General features: G+C 37.7%; 1 protein-coding gene across 9 annotated transcripts in view; it reads right to left on the bottom strand.

Moving 5' to 3' along the window:
• The window catches only part of MAST4 (microtubule associated serine/threonine kinase family member 4), a 276,825-nt gene that overhangs the window by 19,502 nt on the left and 234,525 nt on the right, over positions 1–22,798 (bottom strand). For all 9 annotated transcript variants that reach the window (XM_027882167.1, XM_027882177.1, XM_027882185.1 and 6 more), the window contains 8 exons: positions 22,219–22,320; positions 17,229–17,361; positions 13,226–13,293; positions 10,866–10,951; positions 3,249–3,457; positions 2,395–2,533; positions 1,260–1,392; positions 385–550 (listed from right to left, as the gene is read on the bottom strand). In XM_027882167.1, the coding sequence (XP_027737968.1) occupies positions 385–550; positions 1,260–1,392; positions 2,395–2,533; positions 3,249–3,457; positions 10,866–10,951; positions 13,226–13,293; positions 17,229–17,361; positions 22,219–22,320 (1,036 nt within the window). The remainder of the gene's footprint in view (positions 1–384; positions 551–1,259; positions 1,393–2,394; positions 2,534–3,248; positions 3,458–10,865; positions 10,952–13,225; positions 13,294–17,228; positions 17,362–22,218; positions 22,321–22,798) is intronic.

Genomic DNA, 22,798 nt, shown 5'->3' with positions numbered 1-22,798 from the left:
TGTGCCATGAGGCATTTTCCCATTTATGCAAATTTATTTTAACTGTTTCTTCTCTGGTATAATTTGTTTACCAAAGACTGAAATCACTATTGCCATAGTAGCACGAATTTTTTACTGATACTGCTTTTCTTTTCCTAACAGTGCAGCTTAACCATTTTGCTATATATCACTGAATTCCTGTACTTTGAAAAATATATAGTAAGTTCAGCTTTTAATCCATATTTATTCTTACTACTTTGATAGCAAATTGTGTTCTACAATATTACACTAATGGTGGGGTTTTTGAGCAAAACTAGCCTGAAAACCCAGTCTATCAGTAAAGATGTAAATACATTTACTATTAACAGAAATTGAAATTTTTTTTCTTTTTATGATTATCCTCACCGCTGATTACTTGTCCAAACAGCTCTTCTGGTGTATCTCCAAAGAATGGTACACATCCAACTAGAAATTCATAAAGAATAATTCCCATAGCCCACCAGTCCACTGGTTTTCCATAACCCTGTCTCAGTATCACTTCAGGAGCTATGTATTCAGGTGTACCACACACCTAAAAGAAAGAAAATAAGCATGATGGTAAAATGAGTCTAACTGAGCTATGTCACATCATTTATACTTCTTGAAATATAAATTAATATGGAAATATGGAATTCTGTAAGGTTTAGTCTGCTATGTTTGCATAACAGCTAATGCTTTTAGAACAACTTACCTACATTAAGAGGCATCATAATCAACATTTGTGTATCGGATATGCAAAGAACACTCTGTGCTTTGTAGATGGGAGCCCATTATAGCAAGTATTTTATTTAACTTTTAACATATCCTTATCTTTACATGGAAGTTGTGGTGGTTTTATCTTACAGAACTTTTAGTGAACAGATTGTGAGCAATGGTAATGAGGCATGCTTAAAGGGAAATGGGCCATAGCATCGATTTTAGCACCCTTGGTTCTACAACGCATAATGAGCTCCACAAGTGCTCTGCTGAGACGTTTGAATTCCTTATAAAAACAGTTTTCCATTTGTCTCTCTCACAGATTCAGCTGCACACAATTAGGTTGTTCATCTTACTAACAGATCCTAATGTAGAAAGAAAAAGCCTAGAACAATCTGCAGGGCATCAGTAAAAATAACTGACATACTCAACTGGAAAACTAGAACAGAAATAACAGTGGTTTATTTAGTATTATGGCACATTCTGCTGACAAAACACTATATCATGTGAATATTCAATGTAGAAATAAAAATGCTGTTTCTTACTTGTTTGTCAAGGAATTCTCTGGCATCCTTCTCAATATGACCCTCATAGAGATTGGTAGTCAAACTCATTAGCCCCACTTTTGACAGGCCAAAGTCTGTAAGCTTTATATGGCCCATGGATGTTACTAATAAACTGAAAAATAGGAAGATTTGAAGTTATAGTGATATAATTCAACATTATTGCTTTTAATTGTTATTACTGCTATGATACCTAAAAAAAAAAGTTTCAATAGCACCGTTAAAGTATAAACATGGCTTAATTACATACAAAATAAATATGTTAAAAATCTCAGTCCTACTTGTGTTACTATTATTATCAGCAGTAAACAAACTTTTTATGTGTTATTGAACTACACAAGTCTTGAGAGCTTCAAGCTTTGAAGAAAGTTATCATCTGGAAGACCTAAAATAGGTCGCTTTGAAGTGATGTGAGCATTTTTGGTCCGGTACGAGGTGGGTCATGCATTTGAAAAAACTCTCAGATATTAAGTTAGTAACTAACACTTCACTGTCCTAAGGTATCATGCTATGAAGGTATCATCAGTTACTCCGATTCTTTTTCTTTTTTAATCTGGAACAGGAAGAAGATTGAGTTTCAACGGCCATACTTTGTACTTCAGCTACTTGCTGTAATGTTAATTTGTATGTATAGGGGCTATACTGTACTCTTAAATATTCAAAGTAAAAAACTCAAACCTCTCAAAAACCAAAATCACCCCTGAAAATCATGCAACAAGAAATATTTCTCCATTTGTTGAATTTTTTCATATATGCAGATAGATGCAAGTTAATGATATTTTGTATTAAACAGTGGTTTAACCATACTTTGAAAAAACTTTTCTTTAAGAACCAAATGCATTCCCCTCCATTTCAAACAGAAGAGTAAATATATTTTTTAGCTACTCTGATAGCCCCTTCCATCTTAGACACAGGAAATTCTTTATTAGCTCTTTTGGAAAAAATACATTTTCTGTAACTGTAAGTAGTGAAAATTCAAATACTGTGCAAGAATTGTGAATCTACATATCATTTACGGGGGGGGGGGAACCCCAAAAATATTCAAAGCAAGTTTAAACCTTTCATATTTTATCTACCAAATTCAAAGTCCTCTTTCAGTTGTATTCCATACACATACTTGTCTGGTTTCAAATCCCTATGTACAATTCCATAATTATGAAGGTATTCCAACGCCAGAACCGTCTCTGCAAAGTACATCCTTGCCATGTCTACAGGTAAGGGACCCATGTTCTTCATCAAAGTAGCACAGTCTCCACCTGTGGAAACAGGACAAATGTTCCAGATATATACTGATACTACAAAGTATCAGTATAAACCATATATGATGCAGAAAGGGACCCAAACAACAGTCATAAATGTTTATTTTCTAATCAGATGATTCTACTGAACATATGACCTCACCAACTACTGTACTGGAAACACAGTGTAAGGCTGGGAGAGAGCAGTACAAAAATTAATCTAGAAATCAATAAAGAACCTGCTGCTATCTAAATGGGAAAAAAAAATGTCAGTGGCAGAGAAGACCACACAACCCTACATTTCTGTCCACTGTTCTTCTTCAGCATCACCACTGTCTCCTCTTTCCTATTTCTTTGTAAAAATCACTATTAAAGTACCCGCATATGTGCTAATGAAAATTTGAACCCCGGAAAAAATCAAACATTTCCACATGAACTTTGAATGATAGCACACTTCTGGTTACAGTCTATAAGGAACTTACTCTAAGAGCAGTTATTTCCCATTATAGCTGGAGCACAAGTGTTTTACAAGCTGTTTAGTGGAGATAACGACTGGGGGGAAAAAAACCTGCAAACACACACCTTGCTGTTGGATCTAGATCCTAAATCTGAACTGCTAGAATACAGAGGACACACGGGAGGGCTTTCTAATACAAGTACTGCATGGGTTATTTTTCTTTCTTGGTGTAAGACAACTCTTTTCCTCCTCTGTAAAACAGAAAAGATGTTTTACCTTCCACATATTCCATGACCATGCATAAATGACGTCTTGTTTCAAAGGAGCAATACATGCTGACAACAAATGGATTTTCTGCAAATGTCAGGATATCACGCTCGACAAAGGCCTGTTGGATCTGGTTTCGGAGGATGAGATTCTGCTTATTAATTTTCTTCATGGCAAATCTTTGTCTGGTTTCTTTGTGTCTCACAAAATAAACCGCACTAAAAAGTTCAAATGGGAGAGACAAATCAAAAAAAGTCTGATTAACTATTAAAAATACATTTCAAAATAGATTTTAAATTAGAAAATAATATTTTTTTAAAAATTATATATATATTATATAAAAGACTTGATTAAAGTCAGTAGTTGACTTTCACATTAAAGAATGGTTACAAATCTCATTTTGCTTCATAACCGGGATGAATCTCAGTCAACACAAATTAATATGCAAACTAAAACCATGCAACTCTCCTCCACTTTCCTCTCACTCCCCCAAATAAACAACAGATATAACAGCAAATGCTCTCAGCTCAGGCAGATTTTGGGCGTCCCCATTACCAAAGGATTATATACAAAACCCAGCTATGGCACAGTGTTACAAATGATTGTGACAAATGCTTATTCTGTAGGTAAATATGAATCAGTCCTGGGGATTTTAAAACGTGACACAGGCTTTTTATGAAGGTGCTCAGAAGTTGCTTGATGGGGTGGCTCCCTCATCACAAGGTGCAAAATCCTCCATCCTTTTTTCAGTCCCTGACATGAGCACTGATCTGTATCAGAGGCAGGTCACCAGTAGGTAACCTGAAACAAAGATCAGTGCATTAACCACATGGTAATGTGGGACTATGATGTATCTTGACAAGCAGAATTTCCACTGGCCTGCTGGATATAGCGTCCTGTGAGTCTGGTTAGATAAGGTAAAGGCAGCAACGGAAGCAAAGGGAAAGACCACCTGGGCAAATCATCTGTCTTTCAAAGCTAAGGAGAAGGAATCACCCTGCTGTGAAACACTGACACAGAACAGTACAGTTGCATTTCTCAAAATCCCTTGAGGCAAAAAAATGTTTGCCCTGCTTGCAATCTTTGTAGCATTCAATGCTCATACCATCTCCAGAACATAATTACCACAGTAGTAAGAGTTTATGGAAAGAAAGGACTCAAAGAAGAAAATGGGCGGGGAGGGAGAGGGGAGTGCATGTGGAAATGGGACTCAATTATGGAGGTTTTTAATTCAATTTATTGTCCCCATGAGGTCCAATTATCAGCATAAAATTACTTACACAAAAAAAGCAATTCTTGCCTTACTATTTCTGTGAAGATCTTCCCAGGAGCAGAGACGATAAGAAGCAGGTAAAAGACACTACACGATTATGAAAGTAGGTGAAAACCCCCTTGGACAAAATCCAAGACAAAGCTGACCCTTCATGCCTCCTACTAAGTCCCACTCCCTTCTGCCCCTCCCAAACTGGAATACAGACTGAGCTGAAATTCAGCTCCAGTAGTTCTCCCTGCTAGCCTCATGCCTTTTGTCCTGCACCTCTTCCTACTGCTCCCCTCATATTCACTTCTCTCTCCACCCCTTCATTACAACTCTTTCCCTTATGTTTTGGTTTTCCTCTCTTGTTTGTTCCTATCAGCTGTCTTTCAGCCTTAGCTTCTTAATCTTCTGTAATTTCATCTTTTTTTTTCCCTGTTTCAGTCCCCCTTTGCACTCCTGGAATGTAGAAAAGTAATGCCCGAAGCCTCAGTCCGTTAAAAAAAAAAATGGTTATATGAATGAACTGAGGACTCAGCACACAGATCTTTTTTAAGAGTTTTAGACTGGACAGTGTGCCAAGATGTACTTCTGAGAGGCAGATAGTACCAGAGCATATTATTACGGATTCTTAATAAATCCTCACTGCAGATCAGGTGCATCTGTAAGATCATTACTACCATATTTAAGAAGAATTAATCATTAAGTTTCAAAGATTCTTTAGCCCAGTAACTATCTGGGACACACTGGCTAGATTTTTCCAGCTGTCTAAACTGCCTTCTCCAGTCTTACAGTCACAAGCAGACAACTGTATGACTTTGCTCTGGGATTCTGTTATTCCTCAGAAAAACACTGTTTATTTCAAGTGTACCAGATTCACAAGACAACTGCAATGCAATAGTCTTCCTCATTCTTACATATGTACTACAAAAAGGGCTTTTAAATGGTCTTTAACGTAGAAAAATGTCTAAAATCCTCACATCCTCCTATCACAGTAACCCCAGCAAACAGCATTTATACTTTATGAAGAAAACTATGCCCCAGACAGCAGCATGTTTATCACTAAATGTTGCTTGTGACCTTCAGTATTATTCAGATATTATAAAGATAATATCACATTTAAGGAATCTTTGACACAAAAACAGTGTAAAACCCAGATTGCCCTATTCAATGACAGTGGCATCCTCTGTCTGCCTTCAAAGCCTCCACTAGAGTGGGTAGTGTTGCAGTACTCCAATGGTTTCAAATGAAGAATTTGCTTTCCTTTCTCCCCCCAGCTTTCTGTTTTCATAACATGGTGACAAGAATTTCTAAAACATCCCCTAATTTCACTGTGCAAATTTCAACAGGTATGCAAGTGCTCTGTATTTTAATGATGCTGTAGTTCAACACAGCAGAAAAAGTTTACTTTTCAAGAGGAACATTCATCAACTTTAGCACTGTTCAAACATTACCTTATTTCACTTCCATAATAAATCTCAGCTTGAGAAAGTATCTCCATAATACCTCTAGCTAGGCACAATTATCAAACACTGTGCACAAGTGTTAAGATGACAAAAAAAAAGCTAAAATATTTAACTGGTTCCCTGAATTAGTCCAAATTAAATATTATGCAAACAATCACTCCAGTCTTACAGCCGTGACTCCTGTTTTTTTCTCTAAATCGAAAATCTTTAATTACTGAAACAAGTCAGACAGGCTTCAGGTCTACTTTACAGCTCCTCAGTAACCTCAACTTTTAGAGCCATTTTACAATCCATTCTACATTCAGTGCTTAGGGCTAATATAGCCATATTGCTTGCTTTTACCCTATTTTCTAATCTATCAAAGAACTTTGAACTCTTGTGGAGACACAGGTTCTGTACTCATTGCTTAAAAATTTCCCCTGCTGATCAGGTAAAATTCATCTTCACAGGCAATTTCCTGGGAAGATACTGCTAAATACTGTATGAGCCCAGAATTATGTCTGACATTGCCTCCAGTGAAGACAAGCTATTTGTGAGGCTGTGATTCACATTGCAGCAATATGCTGAAGTTTACAGATAGTTATTTAAGATTAGAATTTAAAAGCAGCACTGCACCACACCATAGCTAGGCAGTGTCCATGACCAGATCAAAGTTATCTGGGGGTAAAAGGAAAGGCTATCTGAAGCACTGCAGCAGTCCTGATGTAAGCAGTCAGTGCTACTGAGCTCTGGGACAATCTTGGACAATATCAGACTTAACCCAGTCAGCCCAGAAATACATGAGAAGCTAGCCACACGACGAAGAGAACATGACGGCTTTGATCCTCCTCTCACAACTGGTACTCGTCCTAGTTGTTCCAGTATGTCATCAGTTTTGAAAAATTAAACTACTCTTTCATACATAACACCAGAAATGCCTTCTATCTTCACAGAAGCTAGTAAATAGTAAGCACAGATTCAAAGTGATGAAACTGCCCTCCAAAATTCTGATAGGTATACTCTCTGGTGCTACTTAAGTGAACCTACAAAGCCACAGATCCCTCTCTCCCCTTCCACTTCTGAGCTAGTGGCTGCCAGGCATGATGAATTAACCTGACTGACGGAGTTTTATTCTACAGCTGGGTAACTTCCTCAGTCCCATTCTGACTACAGTACTATCAGCAGAGTAGAGAAGGGACATGAATACTCACAGGTTAGGTGCAGCAGCTGCTCACGATAACACTGCTTCCAAATATTTAAATTTATCAAGCAACACCATTAGCCAGTATGTCATGTACATATTGACATTGCCATCCCTGTAGAAGTAAAAGCATTCCAGGCAGGACGAAAAGTGCCATCATGCATTTGGTTTAAGCAGATTCATTTATAAATTGGTGAAGACATCTTGAACTAACATAACTCACTTCCCTGGGATCAAGTGTAATCTTTATTTTGTTGAACTGCTTCAGGAAACCAGGTTGATATTAACTTGAGATGGACTACTACTACCTGCTACCTCTTGCAAGTTGGAATATGGAAAAATGTTGCTGCGATTGCATAAAAAGTTTAAAATTTGGGAAGTATGAAAAGTTTTGACTGGCTGAAAAGTGTCATAGACAGCTTGTGAAACCCTTAATGACTTGGCCAGAATCCTACATGTTTACTGATTCACAGCTTGTTTAACTTCTTGTATATTCCTAGCCATTCCCAAAAGCCTCATCTACGACACCTCATCTACTATACACTCATTTAATTGAACTACAAACGAGTTTACCCAAGCAATTAAAAGCAGAGAACTGCTAAGATATTTACTCAAACCTTCACAAAACCAATAGTTTACGTTTAAACTCATCAGGTTTAGCACATCTGACAAATCTCTGCTACAGCATGGCAAGACCAACAAATGTCAAGCAGTCAAAACTTTCTGTTTCACTAATAAAGGCAAAAACACCACAGCAAAATAAAAGAATGGATGGGGTTTTCTTTAACTGATTCAGAATTAAACCCTCCATTATAGCCTCAAAAAAAGTAAAATATTACTACAGAATACTAAATCTTTAATCAGAGCACAAAGCATGCGCAATGACATTTTTTGAAAATAAAACAACGAAGCACAGGTAGAATTCATACACATCTTTAGATGATTTCAAAAAATTAGTGGCCTGGAAAAAGACAGGAGGGAAAAAATAATCCTTGTAGCATAACAACAGTAACTTTTACTTCAGTTTTTTATACTTGTAAATGAACTGCAAAAAATTCCTTCAGGACAATTTACTGCTTTATGTTCACATGAAACAGATATCATTCGTTTCTTACACTACATGTTGTAGATGGGTTAGAGAGCATTTAGATTATCTTGATGTGCTTCCCTTTAAACTTGACTATAACTTCTGGGTAAATTAACTATCAACTGTATTGGTGCCAACAGAAAAAAGAAAAACTCTATCAATAAAGATTAAAAAATGGTCTGTTGATTTTACAGTCTGTCCCACTTGTCTGATATACCATGACGGAGATTTTCAAGGACACAGTAGTTTTGTAAAAGTGGTATCCTAGAGAATTTCGCAACACAAGCTTCCTCAACTTACAATATTCAATAGGTACTAAATCACTTTTAAAAGTGAGTAAATGCTTTTAGAAGTTTATTGTCTCACATTTCACTGTTTCCTTCCCTCTACGTGAATTGTAAGGGGCTGTTCATTTTCTTGTTCTTGATTTTTCTTCTAAGTAGTAATGATTTAAAAGAAAGATCCAAATCAACAAAATCTACCTTCGTTATTACTTCCTTAAGAACAGAAGTAATAGCACTCTACTAAACTGATGAGCTTTTCAATTTCCACTAATATTATCACACATATTATAACTTGCCAGCCTACCCCTGTTTTTAAAGAAAATGATTCATGAACAAACTGAACACACTCCAAGGTATTCATTCTCTATCAGCTCTCCTTTTCTTCTCATATTTATCAGAGTTTCATCCAATTTTTACAAGATTACATCAACAATTTCACTTATTATTGGCTTTGAAAAGGTATTTTGTAAGTGTTGATTTTCCCAGCCACAAACATGAGGGAAAAAAAAAAGTCATGTGTGTCATAGAAGGCCATGGCTTTTCATCCATTCTTTTCCAGCTTTTCGGATCCTTACTTGTCTCTGGTTTCAGCTGTCTCCAGTCTGTATTTCTTAATGCTCATCGAGGCTCATTCTGACTGTAACACCCATGGAGCAAGAGCAACAGGTCTAATGAACTTCTGACTGCAGGTTTCAGGCCTCACATTGCTGACTACAGTATGCCCTTCTGCAGCTGGTCCCTCCACCCATTCCTCAGCAAACAAAAACTGTTGGGAACCTGGGCAGGTTCACTGACTCTTGACACTCCTTTCTCCAATGGGTGCCCACCCCACACAGTTCTTATTCTCTTACTCCAGTAAGACAGAGATGAAAGGACGAATGGAGTGGACTTAGCATTTGCCAAGGGAAGGAGAAAGGGGTGCAGTCAGGCGGGTGGGCAGCATCTACTGCTAACTGCTGAAACGCTTTTGAGTAGTGAGGCAATTGGGAGAAGGTGATATAAAGTGAGCTACAAGTCTGCCTAGGGAGAAATATTGAGAAAATTAGACAGAGGTTGACTAGTGAGAAGTTGTATTTGAATATTTACATAACTTAAATCAAATTATGCTATTTCCTTCAGGATTTTTGCTGAGCTAGGTAAACACATCTGGATACAAGTAGCCTTCATACAAGTTACCATAATCAACAGTACTGAATGCCTCCCATTCCAGAACTCAGAGTTACCTTTAACTAAATATCATCAGAGAAAGACAAATCAGCCTCAGGCATTAAACAGACACAGAAAACTCCAGAGGGTACACTGCAGGTGTTCCTTCACCTATGTTCAAGATTTCTTCAAAGAGTGCTCAGTCCTATCAGGTCACTACTGCTTCCTACCTCAAACAGAGGTGGCACAGAGCAGGGTCAGTCTAATGGGGTCTCTGCTGGAGAGCAGCACAGCCCTCCTCCGCTGCCAAGCTCTGAGTCTCATCTGGTTGTGGGCTCTTAATCTCAAGATGGAAACCTCTCTTTTTTGAAACAATACACATCCCTTCTATTCCTAGAGATTACAGAGACCAACAGTTCCTGTCTTGATACACTTCAATGTAGAGGAGGAGTCAAACAAGGCTCTAACAGGTAGCACTGGATCAGAAGATGTGACAGAAGACAGACACCAGCACCGCACAGTACTTCCCACATATCTGGTATTCAGATAACATTTGGTGTTCATTTCAGGCCCAGGTGACCCAAATGTTCTCTTAACCTTGTGGGATATCTCCAGATGACTTACTTACAACTTATACTGGGCAGTAAGTTGTGCAATTTCCAAGCAATGAGAAACTAATAAAGTAATAGCAATTCATTAGAAGCTAATTGGTTAAAATTTAGGAATTAGAAGAGCATCCATGGAGAAATAACAAAACACTGCTTCCCTACTTCAGGAAATTTATTTCTCTTTCAACAATATTTTTTGGTCAAGTAAGCACTCGTTTTTATCAATCCATCTCCCTACAAATGAAGTTTTATTCTTTCTCATATCTGCATAAACACCGGCTCTTTCCCATATTATAAAAGTGACTTTAAATCCGCCTTTTCATTTATTCAGATTTTATCTTTAGCAGGATATCCACTTCTGAAAAATCTTTGTGATTTAATATTCAGTACCTTAATTTACCGCAGCACACAGCAATTAATTATTGCCCAGTAACTTTTCAAAAACTCGTAAACTCAAATATTAGTAACAAAACAGGAAAGCAAAATGAAAAGTGCTGCAATGCAAACTCACTCTCACACAAAGATCCCTGAAATAAGAAATAATGGAAAGTTAAGCAAAACTAAAATGCAAAACACTCATTGCACTCAGGGATTACTCACCCATAAGCTCCATTACTAATCAGTTTAATTGTTTCAAAATCACTTTCTCGAGGTTTCCTCTGCAGCTTCAGTGAGGTATTAGAGCTCTTCAAAGGAAGAGACGAGAAAGAACAAAGTTAATACAGTACTTTTTTTCAAAATCAGGTGAAAAAACCCAACCAAAGAAAAAAACCCAATCATCACCAGGTAAAAGCTCTGGTCAGACAGTCACACAGTCAGCACAGAGAGGGACCGAGGGACTCGTGAAGCAAAGCTGCTTTTTCATCAAACAGGTATCTGCTACATCACAGCAAACTGTCCACCTATCTACAGGCGAAAGTTACAGTCATGAGGGTTTCTGGCAAAGTAGCTACTGGCAATTCATATCTGGAGTTATGGACTCATGTGAATCCCCCAAGGCTCTCGTTGGCCATTGCCTTCCCATTTCAGTATTACAGCCTGGTAGTAACAAACTGCTGATGAGCTCCTGTCCATTCAAATGAACTTTTGCACTTTCCAAACTAATGTTGGGGTAGAGTGTGCTGTAACTTAGGATAGACTGAAAAGGGACAAAACGAAAGAGAAAAATATGGAAGATAAAAATGCATTAATTCTACCTTTAGAGAATCACTTTCATCTACTTGTCAGAACTTTTTAAAAATTCAGTTGTCCTGAGTATGGCAAAACCTTTTTTCTAGTTTTAATTTTTAATTAATCTTCAAGATGTGTGAATTAGAATTGGGGTGCAGGGAGGGCACAGGACTCCAAAATCAGCATTCCAAACCCACAATATAGTTTTCAAATGTTTTCCAAACCTCCAAGAAGTTCCATGACCCCTATCCAAGCAGTTTGGTAATAGTCAGAAGTTGAAAGTAGAGCTGGTTGCAACATTTTCAATTAAATGCTTGCTAAAGAAAATTCAGTGCAAGATCAGGAGGTGACAGAGAGGACTTACTAAACTGTTTAGCCCACTTGCGTGCCAGTATAGGATTCTTCCTAATTGCATATTTAATATAATTTTGAACAGTCATGTATTTGAAAGTTATGCCTCCTGTATTTGAAAGTTACACTTCCCGTGTGTGTTTATTACACAGCTACACTTTGAGATACTTCCAAATATCCTGCATTTTTCTGTACTAATTTCATCATCTCCCTTACTTACATTCCCTCATTACACTACATTATCCTTCCCATATTTCTTCAGCATTTGCAAAACACAAACTTTACGATTTCAGTTTCTTAGTTAACGCACCTCAGATTCTGTTAAGCACTTCAGCCTTCTAGTTATTCTGCCTGTCTTTTCTCCAGTTTATCCGCATCCTTCCACTAAATACTGCTTGGGTGTAATACAGTATTTTAAATGCAGATGAATAAAAGCAGCAGAGTAAGAAACACCCTTTGTGTCAATTACGGAATTATGGCTTTATAAGTGGCATTTTGCCAGCATGTTAGAAATTATCCCAGTGTAGTATGACACGTACCAGAGAATGATGTCTTTTCTGTTACACATCAGAACCAGTTTAACAGATAGCCCATGCCTGCTAACATTTGTAAATACATGTAAAGTATCACTGAATTACCCGCACCTCTCTTCAAACTGCACTTGCTTTCTCTATCCACTTGAACTGGAAATCAACCCATAAATTGTTAGAACTTCATCTACTCTGTTGACTAAAATCCAAGGTATAAGAACCAACTTTTAAAAATAAGAATTTAGAATAAGAGCATTTAAGCCCATAATATTCAGCGCAATCAACTTGTCCAACTCATTTTTGGTTTGCCATCCTGAGCAAACATCTGACAATATACTACTGTAACATACCCATTACTGCAGGCATATATTTCCAAACACAGATTCAGAAGAATGATGCACAACCTTCCAGACTGTAAACTAACTTTCTGAATCTAGTCTATTTGCTAACTTATTAATTTCTTCCTTGTCTCTTCACAGGATCTGTTCAAAGTCTCTCACTTTGATCATTAGCTGCCTCTATGAATGGACTGTTATAAAATGTCTTTAAAATACTTTGTTTTATTAAACATTTTACAAGAACTTCTAGAAGCAAAAGAAATACACTGATTGAATAGAAGCAAAGAAAGCACTGGTGGATTTTGTGGTAAAGCTATTGCCACATGGTTGACACTAAATTCATGGAAGCTAAAGACACTTAAACATCTAGGAAAATAAGTAGAAAGCTTTGTTAAACTTTTTGAAAGCCTTTTGCCTGTTGAGCATCATGACATTAGTGTGAGGATAAACCAATGTTTATGCAGTCTGTTTACCCATACCAGGAGAAAATAAAACAGACGGGCTGGGGGGAACACAACCTATTTTCCTTGTTCGCATTCAGCAAAAGCAGCAATGTAACGGAAAAGCTTACATTTACTGATTCATCCACTTCCAGAGTTTCTGCTGTCCCACTCTCACAATTAGTTAGCTGAGCTATTTCTGGAAAGAAAGATTAAAAATTTCATTTTAAACTACAGCAAATACAAAACTAGATGAAGCACAGAAAACCTGAGAAGTGACACCTTTCTGAAATACTAAATTAAAATGGTGTCCCCTCATGTAGTACTTGACAAGTAATTTTCAGGGCATCTTGAAGCATAGATTAAAAAAAACCCACCCAGAAAATTACAACCTGCTATTCAGTATCTACGTAATCTTCCACTGACGAATTCAAATGGCCATGAAGCAACGAAGAGCAACACTGTTTTCACTGCTGAGATGTGGGAATTTCAAGATTTGTGTGTAAACTGAGCATTAAGAGAAAGACAGTACTAATCTGCTAGAACTCCTGAGGATCTCAGCCCTGGAGGGGTTAACAGTAGGCAACCCCCTTCTTGGGCTCCTTTACAGTTAAAGCAGAAGCTTCTAGTTTAGACTAAAGATGGAATCCAAATATTTTGCATCTTCTACACAGAAACACTACAGGTCTAGCAGAATAAGCTAAAAGCCCTACTCCTAGAAGCTTAAAATTTTGAGAGTCATAACACAGACAAATTCTCTGGGAAAATATTATTTTGGGAGTCTACAAGTTGACCAGATTATCCCTGCCAGCATCAACCCATGCTGCAAAACTCCTAAGCCAACTCTGTTCTTCAGGGGGGACAGTAACTGAGAATTCATTTGGGTAATAAAAGCTAAACAGGACAGCCGGTAGCTAGAAGACCCCATATACATACTTGAATCATACATAGTTGATTATATATCCCGTACATAGCATAAGATGTGCATTTTATCATAATTATGAGCTGAGAATCAGACAGATAAGATCACCTGATATCTGTAAGATGCACTGTTACCTCAGGACTGTGAACTGATGAATATGAAATATAACTGAATATTCACATAGAATATCTAAACTGGATTTTTCTATATATTTCTATATATGTGACGATTATAAATGAAATGCTGCACAACACTCATTGCAGTTTTTAAAAGCAAATTAACCACAAAGACAATTTTCTGGTGGAACAGCTAGAGATTTGAAAGGAGTAGCTCTTATCTGTAACCACTATTGAAAACAAAATGTATGTAAAGTGTAAGAAACAGAAGAAATTAGAATGTCACTTCAAAAGTCAAGCAGACTTTTAAAGTGTTAAATTTTGGAATGTTTTTAGCTTCTTTAAGTCAATAAATGGTGAAAAATCTCTCCACTGAGCACAAACAAATCTTAAGGAAAAAAAATTATACAGGATGAACTTGGAATGGATTTCCCTGGGAAGTCACAGTTTTGTGAACATGAGGGTTTTAAAATAGAAGTGCTGATGAAACTTGTATTGTATGGGAGAGAACCAAGCAAGCTGAAATAATATACTTTGACAGTCTTCTCAACTGAAATTACTTTCATAAATAGCATATTGAAATGCTATCTTTTTAAACAAACTTTTGCAAAATAATCATTGTCCGAGAAATCCGTATTATTTGCAAGCAGTAGGTAGTAATGGGATGGAACCAAGAGCCAACTTTCAAAACAGGGAGCTATGGAACCATTTTGCAATGCCTGAAGAGATTTTTAAAACTCATCTAAATACCATTAAACATCTGTCCTTTTTCTTTCATTGATTTAAACCATTTCTCAGGACTCATCATTCAAAAAGGTAAAGATGGTAATTTAAAAAACTTGGGGAAAAATGTCTCCTCCGGGAACTCTTCAGAAATGCAGCCACCACTCTCTGCTAAGTGATGAATCTGTTGTGATATTGCTTTCAGTACAGTATAAATTTATCTAGCATTATCTCTAAATAATGCATGCATCATTTCACTCAAAGAAAGGACACTGCAGCCATGGCAGCAAACAAAGGAGGTAAGTAGAGAAAGGTATGAAGTAGGTTGCTTTTCTCTGCAGATGAAATAAAGAAGTCATTGCGCAGTGATTTATACTGCTTATAAATATCACTTTTTTGTAGGGTGGAAGGAAAGCAAACAATATTTCAATTATCCTGAAGTGCTTTAAAGTTTATATCACATAAATATCAGTTTATGAACTACAATTGTAAGATGTGTCCTTGATGAAGTACACTCACATACAGAAGTATTTAGTCAGAGCAACAGTACTCCTTACTTTTTTCCTATATCTCTCTCATAATAAACTGGACAAAAAACCAAAACAAACAAACAAAAAAACCCCCACACACATACACACAAAACACACACACACACACACACACACACACACACACACACACAAACCCCAACAAACAACAAAAAAACAACCAAACAAAAAAACCCAAAGACTTTATTAGCTTAGACTCTAGATTCTTGACTCATACTGAGAAACACTTTTATCCAAGTGGCCAAGAAGAATCAATCAGAATGGTAAAGTTCAAGTAGCAGAACCAGAGTCAGTGATACAAAACCCTCAACACACACTCCAAATTACATCTTGATGTAATGATGATCTTATACGTACTAGATCAGGGAAGAATTTATGAATTTTTGGTTTAGGACAGACCAACACCTCACCAAACCCAGAAGATACTTGCAGAGAATTAAGATACTTCTTGATCTTTTCCAGGACCAAAAGGAAAATAATATTTATGTGTATTTTCCCAATTTGTCTGGCTTCCTTGCTGTACTTCAAATCCAAGCAAAAACCATCAAAGCTGTTAATCTGTATCTCAGATAAAAAACAGTACTAAGTTTGGATGAGGAAGTTCTTCTGTGAAGACAGGAAGCAGACTAATAATAGAGTTGATTTTCTTTAGATCTGTTAATATAGAATGAGTATCAGCTATAACAATGCCCAATCTAAATGAATTAGATCTAACCAAATTCCTGACAACACTGGCAGTACTGAACTTTACAAACTGCTTTAGTTCGCCAAAAAAAGAGTTTTAAACACAATATGCAACTCCTTTGATTTAACAACAGGTGATCATGCATCATAAGAACTAGCTGGAAAAAAAAAAAAAGTTTATCATGTTTTTTTGCTATTACTTTGTGTTATTAAGTCCTCTCTTAGTCCTGGTCTTAACACAGAAGACAAGCTAATTGGCATTAGCTAGACTCATTTTTGCATGATGGCATTTCTGCCAATTTCTTCCAAATTACAGAACTAGCACTGAACACAATGAACTGATTTCTGTTTGCCACCAATGATTGAATATAGTCTCAGGATGGCAAAGAAGGTAGTCTGACTAGGACAGAGAAATAATTTTAATTTTTTCAATGCTGTCCTTAAAATAATCATAAAATGGCTTGGGTTGGAAAGAACCTTAAAGATCATCTCTGCCATGGAGAGGGACACCTTCCACTAGACCAGACTGCTGGGAACCCCATCCAGTCTGGCCTTGAACACATCCAGGGATGGAGCACCCACCCTTCCTTGGGCAACCTTTTCCAGTATCTCACCACTCTCACAGAGAAGAAAAATTTTGCAATGACTTCCACTGGAACCTAAGTTCTCCCAATAAAAGTTTTCCACATGTACACATAAATTTCCCAGAAAAATAAATGGAATGAAAGATAGTTTTCTCATAGACTTTAAGATGCAGAAGCCTGGGACCACTGAAAAGCAAAAAACTCAGCGCAGGTTTTTTCCTTTATACCTGTGGTTAGGTAACATTTGATAACCATCAAATTATGTCAGTAAATTTCAGCTAGAGCTGAAATAAGAAAATTGTACTGTCAGGCTGGAAGAAGATGACTAGTATCATTGACACAATGTATTTGTGAATGATACTCAAACAGAAAAATCCTATACACAACAAGTTACCTTTTTAATGCCTTTGAGCTTAGGAGAGTGTTGTGAGGGTTAGCAAATGCTTGATCTGCTACCATCTTTACCCTTTTCAGGCACACACAGATTATCAGAATGATAAATCACATTGAGAAGGAAGAATCTAGGAACCTGTAGCTCTACCAGGAGATGCACTTACCTTCCAGAGGATCTTTATTTAAGCCCAGCTGGCTAATAATATATCGAGGGATGTCTGTTTTAATGCCCTGACCCTCTTTAGCATGGCCTTCAGCTGCTTCCAGAAGATAATAGAACTCTTCAGGATCAAATTCCTAGAAGATAAATAATCACCATCATTTTCTCTGTTGAAACTGAATTTTTAGAGCCTAATAAAAACATCCTTTGCCTTTTCTACTGGACATATTTGATGTTTCCCTATTAAAAACAATAGCTCTTCATTCTATTACTAGTTATCTATTAATCCATTCTGATGTTTCTACATTGTAACATACTGTAAGCAATGAAATTCCATACCATTACTTCAGAGCTGTACTTTATAGGAATAGTATGCTTTTTTGCCTTCAAAACTTCACATAATACTGAATGAAATTACCTATAACAGCAACAGTAACATTTTAAATAGAGACGATTATCTCCCTGCATTTGCTTGCCTACAAAAACACACTACAGAAACAAACTGTAAATATATTGTATTACAATTTTTACTTCTAAATGAAATTTGAAGTATTTTTAATCAACATATATGCACTGTGTTTTATGGAAAATATAATTAAATAAATCATTAACTTTAGAAGGAAGACAAAATTATAAGTTGATAAAAACACATTTGAACTTCATTGATCCAATTTTTCCACATCTAGAAATGAAATATTTTCCTTTGGGAACTGACTATACTGTAACTCTGTTTTATAACATACCTAAAAGGCAAGTCTAAACAAGCAACAAAAAGGAACCAAAAAAACAGAAATTCAAAACTGCCTATTCCCAAGTCCCTTGGAAATAGTTTAATTTTACTACCTTGATAGATTATAAAAATAGGAATGCATTCAAAGGAGTAAGGAAGTTTATTTAAAAGGTTTGTCGGATTATTTTTTTTTTTAGTAGAATTTCTCTCTACCAGCATGAATTCCTATTAAAACACCTCTTCATGGCTACTGCATTCTTCAAAATGTTTGTATAAACAGGTGCCATGCTTAACAGTGTTAAAACATGATGAGTCATGAAACACAGATGTAACAAAACAGATTTTTTCCTCGAGTAAGTTCATCTCTGTCACAAATACCTATGGAAGCCAGGCAGACTGCTGAGCTACCTTCCCTGACTCTTGTTTTGTGCCCTAACATAACTCCACATGGTTTTAGTCTACATGTTGAATCACAAGGCTCCTGTCCTAGATTCCCAGGCTACTCTGGACTTGGAACCTCGACATCTCAACCCAGAAAATCGCTTGAGAAATTAAGTATCATATTTCATTTCGAAAGCATTAATGCAGCTGCACCTAACAACATGTCTGAAATAAAGCATCCGTGGAATTTTCAGTTTTATGGAAACAGTTTTACATTTATCACGAAACAATTTTCATCATCTACAGCCTACTGCCAAGGATTTATCATGAATCCATAAACTGCCAGAACTGTCTTAATTAACTTAAAAGTCTCAGGATGTTGCTAAACTGCCTGAAAATCTGAACAGATAAGTAAGCAGTACATGCTGTTTCAGTCTTACTCTCCTCATATGACTTGCCAAGCCCAATTGATTCTCTTACGTGTTACTCCTTGGCACTGAAGAACCCAACAACGTGGCTGTATGCCAAGATTTCTATTTACTTTCATCATGAAAACATCATCTCTTGACCTGCTGCAGTGGCAGATATACAGCTTCTCCTCCACTTACTAGCAAGACAAGGCAATTTCAAAACAAGTAGTTTTAATCCCATAAGACTGTGGGGGGGAGTGTGTATCAAAATACATTCATCTAGCTATATACATACACAGGCGTGAATAATGAGAAGCAACAAATTCATTTTCTGATCTTTACTTCCAACCATATAATTTTCTGTGTACAGATAGAGAAAAATCTTTCAACATTTGGCAGCAGCTCTTGCCACACATGAAACTGTAAAATCTTTATTCATGTGATTATCAGGTAAATTAAAATAGAAATTAACATGCCATGAACACCTGAGCCAAGACCTCAGAAAACCGACAGCTTTACTGCATGATATATGAAACTTCTTAAAAAAAAAAAAAGCCCGGTTTATTTTCTACAGCTTTATGAACTTTCTTACAGAGGCTGAAGTTTTTCATATCTAGTATCTATTTCAGATAGATATTCTAAAATATTAGCCAGTATTATTCAAAAGTTTCCAGAGGGACACTACGGACTTTGTTTCTGTAAGTTCACACAATTCCAGTGTTGTTTATGGAGTAGGCTTAACACCTTCTTGCACGAGAAATGTATTATTTTGTGACAGTATACCTAAATTTGCTCAAACTGCCTGTACCTGCAGAAACATACAGTGCGGGCTTTTTACATTCCAGTATAAAGCTCCTGAACATTCTGTGTGAACTGAGAACACTTGAAGCAAGCTGTGCTGTCTTTCTCTGCCATTGCTGCTCTGAAACTCTGAACTAAGAGACAGTCACTTCTGGTCTTTGCAGCATGGTCCTTCAACTCACTTCAGAAGACCCAGCAAAAGGAAGGACACAGGATGCACAACACTCGAAGGATAAGGGAGTGCAAGCAGCCTAGGATAAAATCCAATAGCAGAAACTGGGAACTGAGTGAATGGAGATTTGGACTAGATCCCTATAAAACTCAGGACTTAGGGAGAATGAGCCAATGGGCAAACAGGCCACCAGGAGAGAACCACAGAAACATCAAGGCTGGAAGAGATCTACAAGATTATCCAGTCCAACCATCCTCCAAACACCACGTTAACCCCTAAGCCAGTAAACCATCACCCAGCCCCAGATACAGATGCCCCTTGAACACCTCCAGGGATGGTAACTCCACCACCTCCCTGGGCAACCTATTCCAATGCCTGATCACTCTAACAGTGAAAACTTTTTTTTTTAATATCTAATCTGAATCTCCCATGTCTCAAGCTTAAGGCCATTTCCTCTTGTCCTCCCACTGCAGGCAGAGACCTGTTCCCACCTCACCACAACCTCCTTTCAGGTGGTTGTAGAGAGTGCTGAGTTCCCCACTGAGCCTCCTCTTGAACTAAACAGCCCCAGCTCCCTCAGCTGTTCCTCATGAGACACGTTTTCTAGACCCTCCATGAACCTCGCTGCCCTTCTCTGGGCACACTCCAGCACTTCAATTAGAAAGCTAATGAAGAATGATGATGCTGAGGGCAAGGGTTAGTGGGAGAAAGCCAGCAAGCATGGAAGGGAAGGATATAAGGCATCATTAACAAGTGTTGGTCTGTCAGCCTTCAGGATGTGTTTAAGGGCATTTCTGGACGTGTGATAATAGAGAAGGATGCAGACTAGAGTAGAAAAAGAAGGGGAAAAAGCCATCATATGAGAAGTTGGGTTACGTGGATAAAGGCTATATGAACCCTGTGCACAGAGCAGGGAACATCACACTAGACATGGAATAAGCTTGTCAGGGCTCAGGAAGAAGGAGTAAAACAAGTTTAGATACAGTGGCAGAGGCAGGACATGCTAAGATGCTCCCTAAAGCCTGCCTTTTTGTTTTGTTTTTAAACTTCTCTTTCATGCTGATCAGAGCACATATCTTATTTTAGACTGCTTCTGAACTGCAAATCATGAGCAAAATGCTGGGAATACTGACACATCCAAAACAAAACAGACAGCTCTCAAAATCCCACAGCTGAACGAGCCAGATTGTGGATTAACTGTGCCACAGATGAAGGGACATAGCATAGAGTCAAAATCATCTTGGAAAGACTTACTAGATCAGATCCAGTGCCACAAAAATGCAGTTATGACAATTTCAGGCATAACTTGAGTCTAGCAGCATGTTAGTGGCTCCCACATAAGCCTTGCCAGCTTCAAACAGCTGCATGCAGCATCAACACTGTAATCTTGGTACTGGCAGGCAGAGTGGCTCAAAGTCAGCTTGGGTTGCCTGCCAGGCCTGTTGGACTCAGGCTGGCTCTGATACGATACTTAGGTGTCTGCATCATCCTCCTGAATACACTGTGTTCTGCAAGGGTTTCTTAGTTCCACTGAATAACTGAAGCACACTGGCTCTGAGCGCAGGAGCAACTTTCCGCACCTGAGCCATCCCAGCTCCTGCAGCATGGACAAGAAAAGCAGACATGCCCACACAGCTCACACAAATTAGTGCAATCTGACAACACTGGTGTTATGCTCGTGCATAAGTAAATAAACTCTTCTGCTCCCTCTGGTTCCCACTATAGTATCAACTACCCATACACGCAGGCAGCCTAATCCCTCTGCTGTTATTCTCCCAAGATCAAGTACAGCAAAGCTGACTTCAAATTGCTTACAGTTCTGGCAGCTGCTAAGTGAAACAAAATTATGAAACTGGTAAGAAAAATGGGAAGAACACCAATTACAAATCAGGAACTGTCTTCCCAAGAAATAACAAAGTCTAAAAAAACCAACAGAAAAACCCAACTGGTTCTGAACAGCAGCTTCCTTAGCTGATGAAAAGGGCTCTACACCATAGTGATGAATGGCCAGTCTTCGCAAACGAAGAACCGGGGAAGGTCTTTCCACCTTCCAGCCTGCGCATTGGATTTTTTAGGTGAGACACAGTGTGCGCGGAACTGAGCCCACCCTTTAATCCTGAGGTTCGTCTGCCAGGGCCAAGCACACTTGGACGGTGGCAGCGAGGTCCTCAGGACGTAGATGGATTGCCTTATGGGCTAACGAGCTCCATCTGCCCGGGGAGGGGCCCCGACCGGGAATCGAACCCGGGTCTCTGCAGTGACAGTGCAGTGTCGTTTCCCCTAGACCATAGTATTTGCAACAGCAAGGAAGCAAACAAAACTGAAGGAAAGCCCTGACACTCCCATGTTACTGAAATAGAAGTGAAAAGGATCCCATCAACAATGAAGTCCTACCCCATTGCTTGACATATTCCAAAAAACATGTTTAAAGGGCCTTGAATACTGAACCAGAAATTTTCTACAAAGTGAAAAACACTACTCATAATAAGCATGACCTTACCAGGCACTCCAGTAAGCGAGCAGGACGAGCAATAACTATCAGGATTTTTCGAACAAGTTGTTTAATAAATGCCATTTCTTCACTCTCTGACCGCTCTTGGGCCTAAAAGATAAAGTGATGTTAAACCAAATCACATTCAATGCACTGCAGGAAAGTTTGTATGAAATCTGGGACACCTCTGAGGGTTTGAAGCATGTACTTGATACAAAACAGCATCTCAATTTCAAGATGCCAGAATATATAAAAAGGATCTGAGCAACAATAACTTCAAATCAAAGTAACCCCGTTTCTACAATTCTAACACTGTAACAACAAAATAATGGACCTATAATGGACATATATCTATGGGTTTTTTTGCTTTTTTCTTAAGCTTATATGGTATTATTACCATTAAAACCATCAGTTTTGCAAAAGGGACAACATTCAATACAACACAGATCTCTACATGTAGGTTGTGCCTCAATTTGTTAATAATTTTAGGATGACATGAAAACTAACCTAAATAATAATAGAAGATACAAGCAAAATTCATGCTAAATTGATACTGATTTCCTATAGTCAGATGTCATAGTGAAATGAC

Source organism: Empidonax traillii, unplaced genomic scaffold (assembly GCF_003031625.1).
Source record: "Empidonax traillii isolate 1590-97213 ecotype Southwest subspecies unplaced genomic scaffold, ASM303162v1 scaffold8:size5222938, whole genome shotgun sequence".
Taxonomy (NCBI): Eukaryota; Metazoa; Chordata; class Aves; order Passeriformes; family Tyrannidae; genus Empidonax; species Empidonax traillii.
This window is presented reverse-complemented; position numbering and strand designations above follow the sequence as displayed.